Source organism: Drosophila serrata, unplaced genomic scaffold, assembly GCF_035046125.1.
Source record: "Drosophila serrata isolate PLE 108 unplaced genomic scaffold, ASM3504612v1 contig_160, whole genome shotgun sequence".
NCBI classification, from domain to species: domain Eukaryota; kingdom Metazoa; phylum Arthropoda; class Insecta; order Diptera; family Drosophilidae; genus Drosophila; species Drosophila serrata.
This window is the reverse complement of record NW_028257058.1, coordinates 487,700-496,272: the sequence shown is the minus strand read 5'-3', so window position 1 is coordinate 496,272 and position 8,573 is coordinate 487,700. Positions and strand designations below refer to the sequence as shown.

Sequence of the window (8,573 nt, the reverse complement as noted above, 5' to 3'; positions counted from 1 at the left end):
AATGAAAGCAGGTACTACTTCATTGTTTTTTAACATAAATATATATCATTTATATTGTATCGATTCCTAGTCATAGAAGTTCTATCTGCAAGGGTATATAAACTTCGGCGTGTCGAAGTTAGTTTCCTTTCTTGTTTGATATAATATTTTGTTAACCTATTGATATAGAAAAAAAATCGAATTAAATCAAAAAAATCCTTCGCGTTTTTAATGTTTTTTTTTTAAGGAAATATTAAGAAATATTACATATTCTTCTAAAAAAAACTACATGGTATATATTTTTGTATATTCTTTATTTACTTGTAATTTATAATTTTATAATATATGCACATCTGTTGCCAATTTATTAAATATATAGGAACTTTTATAAATATGTATTTATATCTTTCTTTCTTTTTTTTTTGTTTATTGGTATTACCCAATATTTGGAGTAAGTTTCGATTAATACATTTATAGGTAGACAAAAGTACATCTTTATTTTTTTATTTGAAAGTGTGATGAAAACAATAAATAAATAGAACACTTTTTTTTAAATAATTGAAACCAATTTTAAATGAAATATTACAATTAAATAAAGAGAATGAAAAAATAAACAGTCAGCACATAAAACATATCAATTTAAAATAATAAAGTACAAAATCTGATGAAATGACAGTGTTTAATTGTAAGGTCTATGTTTTTGTGTACGTCTTTTGATATGTTATGTATATCTTTACACATACATAAGTACATATGTAAATGGTGGTTACACAATTTTGAGCAATATCATGTTCTTTGTAAACATATGCACGAGGGCGATCAAGAACATACTGTATAAGTATGTTTGTTCCGTACCTTATAAACAATAGTTATTCTTGAATTTATATAATTTTGTTGCGAGGGCTTAAGTTCATGTTAATAATATGTAATTCAAGGTTTGTTATTATGTTTATGTATCTGTTAACCTGTTCTTTTTTAAGTTGGCAATTATGAATGCTTAATTTTTAGGTATGAAAATATTTCATATTTTTGATAAAACATTTCATGGGGTTTCTTCTTTCAAATATTATTTATTATTTAATTATGGACATCGGTTTATTTCATTATTATGTATTTCTTTAGTCTGTTGTAATCCAAAAATTAAATTAAATAAACCTGAAACTTATCTAAGTAAATATATATATATAGCTATATATATATATATATTGTATTATGTCATTATATCATGTATCATATATATATATATATTTATATATATATATTTTTGTGTATAGTATACATACTATAGGAACTTTTTATTTACGTTTTTCTGCTTATGTCACTTAATTTTTTTTAACAATTATACTTATAAATTACGTTTAAATATCAATGCTGTTTGTTGCTTGAGAAAGAATGAAATTAAAAGGTTCATTATTCAATTATTTTTTTTAGGAATCAGTCAAATGCTATGTATTAAATTTTTGTAAGTATATTTTTAGCTTCGGAAATGAAAAATAATTAAAAATAGGTGTAAAATATATGGACTAGGTTAATTTATTTTGTTTTTAAATTAATTTCTTGGAAGCTATATGTGTTGGTATTTAAAACGTAATAAAATTTGAAATAGTAAACATCTCCTTTTATATGTTTGCCTTCTTCTAAAAAGAAAACAAGTAAACATATTTAAAAACAAATTATAGGAAATTAATGTTGTAATAGGCAAAGATCGCATATTAATTATACGCACAGTGTGAACAAATACATGTATTCAACAAGAAAACGTATGTTAAACTTTCTTTAACTTTAAATTTGCTCTCATTTTTCAGTTTGAGAGACTATAGTTTTTAGGGAGTGTGTTAAAATTAATTTAATTATTATTTTTTAATTAAAGAATTAATTAATATGAAATTAAATTTTAAAACCCTTTTAAAGTTGGAAAGTAAATCATTGGCACGTTTTCCACTCTCTTAGCATTGCAACGAATGAATTAGTAATAATAATAATAAAATAAGAACGCTCCATTTTCATGTACAGTTTTTCGAAAAATTGTATAGATCTTACAATTAAGTAATTAGGTTTTTTTTATTTGATCCGATGATCGGCAGGCCGAACAAACAGTATCCTTAAATCGATCGCATATTTCTAATATACATACATATATAGAAAAAAAACAAAGGCATAAAGCAATCAAATGCTAGGAACTCAGTTTGCGTTTCATATTAAATCTAAAATTCCATATCATATATATTTCATGAAATATATATATATTTTTGGTAGGAGCTGCCACTATGTTATTTTTTTTTGATTGCCACCATACCTAAATATTTTAAAAGCTAAGTTTTATATTTTGAATAGTTAGGAACACACCTCCGTATTTTTTCAGACAATTCTTACTAAATTGGGAAATAGTAGGTATTTCTTTCTATGGAATGCCAATGATTCTTATAAATGTTTATCTGTTTTAATTTATTTTTTTGTTTTTTTTTTTTGTAAAATAGGAACTTTTAAGTGTTTTTTTCGTAGTAAGTTGGGTATGTGATCGTATCCTTCCTTCGCATCATCATTTTTCCACTGGAATGTATAAATTATTGTATTTTTAGGTTTTGTTTTCCACAAAAAAAACTGTAAGAAAAATAGTACTTACTTTTATTTACTTTTTATTCCTATCCAAGGTTAATTAAAGGCCAAAACAAAACAACCTCAATTCTTTTACTTTCCACCTATAACTAATAGAACAAGAGGTTGCAGTTTTAGTTTTTTGAATTTTATAACAATATATCATAAATGACAATAAAATATACTACTAATACAACAAAATTAAAGTAAAGAAAAAACGCAAATAATAAATTGTGATTTCAATAAAATAAAACATATATTTATTTTTTGTACATATTGATTTTAATATTATTATTAAATTATATTTAATGTATGTAATTATAATTTAATACAAATATTTAATGTGGTAGGAATATCAGGCATATACAGGTTTAGCACCAAAAAGTTGTGCTTATCGTTTTCGTTTTGCTTATCGATTTTATACCAAACATTTTATTGCTGCTATTCGATCGTTTTATAAGCACGGTATGAAGAGGGTAAAATACCATTTTCAAGCAGTGAGAGATCGCGAGAGGCAAATAGTACGGCGATACGATATAAAAATACTACGGCGGCACATTTTTAGTATTTCCTAACATTAAAAAATTTTAATAAGACAGGCTGTTTGCCTCTCGCTCTCACCTGCAGCTGGTTTACATATTTTAAATTGTAGATCCCGCCATGAAGAAAAATGTGCGAAAAAGATGAATTCAGAAGTTTAGAAGAGCGCATACAGTTAACATAATTAAATTAGTAAAGGCGAACACAATATTTCTCGTTTTTGGTAATTAATTTTTTAAGAAAGAGGGGAACGTTGGAGTGAAATATAAATTAGGAAGTTGTAGGCCAGCAAGCAAAAAAAATCGTCTTGCCGATCTGAGAGATCTCGATGCTCCACATTCTTTCATAAACCGGACTTTGATCCACCCGTATGGAACCATCCGAATTCCTTTTACAGGTATTCCGGATAGCTGTCATATTAAAACGTCTGGGAGCTCCCCAATGGGACGACACCGCTATAATATATGCCAATCGCTTTGAGACATTTATTAGCCAAAACCCAAGAATCAAATGTTGAACGTGGCTAAATTTTAAAAGAGACGGGTCAAGAAAGTATGACCGCAACATTTGCCCCTTAAAAATGCCGAAATTCTAGTGAAAAGATCGGTCACACTTTAAAAGAATAAACTTTATCGCGCTGCCAAACAGTTTTTCCCTTTCCATACCGTACTATACCAAAATTTATAGGTATTTTTTTACCATTATCAATTGGTATTATTAGAGATTTGTATGACTTTGATTAAATTTTATCCATTGATATATACATATGTATATGGGTACCAAAACGAAATTGTTTTTTAGGTTGTTTCTTTTAGATATTGGCATAGTTTGGGGACAGAAAAAGGCACGGTAAAACAAAAGTAAGGTCCAAGGAGTACCAAGTACATCTGACTGTTTTCAGTTTTCTAACACTTTAAGTGTTAGGCGTCTCTTTTTGTTTGCACTTAATTTTTAAAAATACCTACTATTTTATAAATTATTGTTCTGTTATAATAGTTTTATATTTGTTGCGAGGCATTAAAATTATGTTCTTGCTAATTGTTAAGATTCTTCCACAGAAAATACTGGGAGTAATCGAATTATATTGTTCGATTTCTGGGGCGAATGCTTAAACCTTTAATAGAGATAATTTTTATTTTAGATATATATATTCCGAAGATATTATCTTTTTTCGACATAAATAAAATAATAGTAAAGGAAAGTACCAAACTATATAATCTGATCAACAGATAATAAAAAAATAAAGAATTTTTACAAGCTCAGTCGAAACTCGCTTACCGGTGATATGGTTTCGATTGAATAGCTTCTGCATTAGATCCTGATTACTGGCTTCAGTGACTCGAACATCGGGGATGTTGGCATTATCACCTTTAACATCATAATTGAGCAAACAGTTCTCATCTTCCGGCTGTGAATCCTGTCCAGAATTTCCGGTATTACATGTTGCATTACTGCTCTTGGCAGCACCTGAGACAACATGTTGAAGGAGAAATGCTTTGGATAGGTTATAGAAATGCTTTTCTCTATCGGAGTCACTGTCATCGCTGCCATAAAGCTCGCTTGTGGTTTGTTCCAGGAACTTTTTCATCTTGCCAATGTGCTCCACGCTAAAAGCGTGCTTCTGGAGATTTACTTGGGTGACTTGGCAGAGTTGGCAATCTTGCAGGAGATTCGTTATTTCAGTATTATCTTGTCCAGCGTTGTCTTTGCTACTGGAACCACCGTCATCATAGCTGTTATCATCCGAAATATGGGCATAATGCCGTTGGTTACGGGATTTTTTGTCCTTTGCTCGAGAATTTTGAAACCAAACCTGAGGAAAAAAGTATTCATTAGATTTATACGTTTAATGGAAAAATATATACGAAAAATATTGAAAATATATAACTCTTTAATAATATTAATTACCTTACAACTTAGTTTTTTGAAGTTTTGAAAGCAGTTCGAGGACTTAATATCAATCAGTCACTGTGATTTTTTTTTTTTTTAATTTGTCATGTCTCTCACGTTTTTACTATAAAAAATATAAAGTAAACACAATTACATAAATTAATAAATAATATTAAGAAAAAATATAAGTAATTTCAATAAATATATAAATTTAAGAAACTAAGAAAACAAAAACAATTAAATAATTAATAAAATATATGTGTGTAATACGTGTACCTTGATGATACTTATTGTTGGCTTTGAGAGCTTTATCGAGTTTTCAAGAAAGTTTTTATTTATATTGAAGTGAACTATTTATGGTCGTGCTTTTTTCTCATTTTATGTGTTTTTGTGTACAGAAATTTGCAAGACTGGATTCTGGGCCACGTTTAAACAGGCTATTATTGAAATGAGTATCTTGGCATATTGAATTCTAAATACAAAGTCGATATAACTTTTGAAGACTTTATATCTTAGCAGTTTATTTAAATGAGTAAATTAATTAGATAATACTTACTTGTACAACGCGCTTTTTTAAGTTAACCTTCTTGGATATCTCTTCCAGCATTTTGCGACTTGGGTTTGATTCCGATTGGTAGCATTCGTATAAAAAGTTCAATTGCTCCGGAAGTATGGTTGTGCGCAAGCGTTTATTTTGCTTCGATGATGAAACATTTACGGGAGATACCGACGATCTTTTTTCTAGTTCATTAGCTTTGACCATTGATTCGTCCTTTTGGCTGGCATTATTCTCGTTATCATCGTTAAATGTTAAAGTTTGCGAATTATTTTCTATCATTGTGGCATCGAGAAAGTCTTCCAAGTTGTGCAAATATTGAGACTTATCTTTTTCATCGCTTTGAAGAGCCTGCAGAGATCTGGGTCTAGATGTTGATTCCAGCAAGTTCTCATCTGCATCGTTATTATTGTTTAGTTTTTCCTCATTTTTCCAGTCTTTTTCGAGCTCCTTTTCCAAATCCTTGCCATCTATGATAACTTCCTCATGTTGCTCCTTTGGTTCCTCCTTATGAAATTCCTTAATGACTTGCTCATCCTTCATTTCCCCTGTTAATGGCTGAAAATTGCCTCCTGGTCCATCATCAGGTACTCTTTGTGGCGAGGCAACTAACTGAAAAAACTTCTTCGATTCATTCAGCTGATAATATTGCAATAGAAACTCAATTGTTGGACTTTGACTAGAACTAAAGTTTGTTGATGATTTCTCCTCTTGATTTCGATAGTACTGCAATAAAAAATCATAGTTACTGACTTTCTTCAGTTCGTTTTGTTGGTAAAAGTTCGTTAGGAATTCCAGTTCGAAATCCGAGGACTCATTTGATTGTTTGTTATGCTGTTGTTGCATCAGAAATTGCTTTTTCAGTTCTCCGTTTGTTTCATTTTGCATAAAGTATTTGTGAAGGAAATCATATTTCTTTTCGAAAACTATAGCATGATCATCTTCCGCCTGGGAAGAGCAGCTGTCATTGGATATTTTTCGCCTTTTCGCGGAAGGCAATTGATCGTGTGATTCAGATTGTGCCTCAGGCTGGTGTTGAAGTTGGGACTGCGTTTGTACCGCCGCTTGCTGAAGACTTTGCAAAATATTGCCAAACGGACCAAAGTTGGGGTCCAAATTGGGCTTAATGGGGTTCATAAGATGCAAGAGCTGGTGTTCACGCAATTTCTCCAACTGGTTGAATTGCAGTTCACATTTATCGCAATCGTAGCACTTGGCATGTCGCAGCTGCGACTGCGGAAGATCCAAGCTATTGCTGCGCTCACGCACCGCCTGTTGCGGTGGCGTTGGTGTGGTCGATGGGCTAAAGTCATGCAGAGAGGATGAGGACTTGGTAAAGAAATTGTGATGCGTTGAGGGAATTGGGGCCAGTTGTGCAGTCATATTCTGATGGTGGACATCCATTGAGGAATCCATTGAATCTTCGGAGCTTAAATTCTGTGCAATTTGCGCAGCGGCAATCTGGGCCTTGGCGGATTTTTTATTATTCTCCTCTTTGAAGCAATGATTTTTCTGATGTCTTATTAGTTCGTAGTAACGTTGAAATACCAAGCTACACTTCTTGCAGGCATAGTTGATATTTTGCTTTTTCGTTTCCTCATTCTCAAAAAGCGTATTGTTCGGCTGATTTTCATAGATTTTTCGTTGCTTTTGTCGGGCATTTTGAAACCAAACAACAATCACTCGAGGCGAGAGCAATAGCAGCTTACTTAAGTACTCCAAGTCACTGTCCTTCGGGTAAGAATTGTTTTCGAAAAATTCTTGCAAGACTTTAATTTGATAATCGGTGAACCGTGTTCGATTTGCTCGCTTCCCACCTGATGTCGAGGACGAGCTGGATGAGTTGGAGGAGTTATTGCTATCGAATTGGCTGCAAGAAGATTGGTTTAGTGTTGAACTTGTAGATGAATTTGCTGTTGTTGTTAAACTTTTTTCCATGGTTTTTCCACTAATTTGAAGCTTCTTTATGGGTGGGCCCATAGTTTCCATTAACTGTTGATTTATTAAATCGTTCATGTTGCCATACAGATTGTTTCCTCCAACAGCATTTGGTGTTGGAGGTCTTGACATAACATCAGAGCTTCCACTTTCCGATTTTGTTTCAAAATGATTTGTCAAGTGACTTTGCTGTTGAGGAAAGCTCGTGGAATGTAATGTCTGATCGATAAATGTATCAATTTCTGTGTTTTTCATGGGCTGATCTGGCTGTTGATGCTTCATAAAGTTTATATTTTGTTGTTGTTTTTGATGGACAAAATCATTATTATCTATTTCCTGGGGCTCCGATTTGATGTGCATTTCTGTAGAAAACTGCGGCAAATGATTTTGATCTTTTCCTGGCTCTTTCCCCCAGAGATTTTGGCTTAAATAATCAGAGATGTTGCCACTGGAATTTGTGGATTCTGGCCGAGATACGGATGAGGATGCAGGGATTGGGAGGGACAGAGAAACGGATACGGCTCTTGTTGCATTTGTTGGAGCTTCTTTGAACGAGCTGCTGAGAGTGACATTGGAGGAAGGTATTGGTGTTGTCGACGGTGTGGTTATGGTTACAGCAGCGCTACTCCCACCGCTCCCCATATCGTTCAAAGGGGTAACCTTAGCCTGACCCGTACGTTCGTACTCCTCCAAATTGAGGGTAGTTGATGGCGGATTATTAAAGTTATAGGGCGAGTCCTTATTGCGTTGCCTTTCCTTAAATAAGGTGTTTCGGAACCAGTGCTTAACGACCTGTAATTTGAATGATGTTAATATATTATTATATTTGTGAACCAGAGATTTTTTAGTGATTACAGATTATATGCTAATATCTCGAAAAGTAACGAAGTAATGGCAATGTTCATATTATTCTCCTTTTCGATAATAATATAATGTGCAAAATAGAACAAGAAGGAACTTCGGCACGCCAATGTTTGTATATCCTTGCCGTTTTTCGTATGTATGGCACCTGTATGATATATTCGTCCGATTTTCACAAAATTAAAATCAAAATTCTGGACTAATATAATAGGGT

At 32.0% G+C, this 8,573-nt stretch overlaps 1 protein-coding gene across 10 annotated transcripts in view; it reads right to left on the bottom strand.

Moving 5' to 3' along the window:
* Nucleotides 1-274: 274 nt before the first annotated feature.
* The window catches only part of zfh2 (Zn finger homeodomain 2), a 48,514-nt gene continuing 40,215 nt past the window's right edge, over nt 275-8,573 (bottom strand). For 4 of the 10 annotated variants that reach the window (XM_086826448.1, XM_086826449.1, XM_020954289.2 and 1 more), the window contains 2 exons: nt 5,561-8,290; nt 4,222-4,927 (listed from right to left, as the gene is read on the bottom strand). In XM_086826448.1, coding sequence (XP_086682574.1) covers nt 4,337-4,927; nt 5,561-8,290 — 3,321 coding nt within the window. In that variant the 3' untranslated portion in view covers nt 4,222-4,336. Of the gene's footprint in view, nt 2,530-2,602; nt 2,685-2,805; nt 4,928-5,022; nt 5,129-5,560; nt 8,291-8,573 lie in introns of those variants that run through there. The other 6 variants (XR_015270283.1, XR_015270285.1, XR_015270281.1 and 3 more) reach the window with 4 other exon arrangements.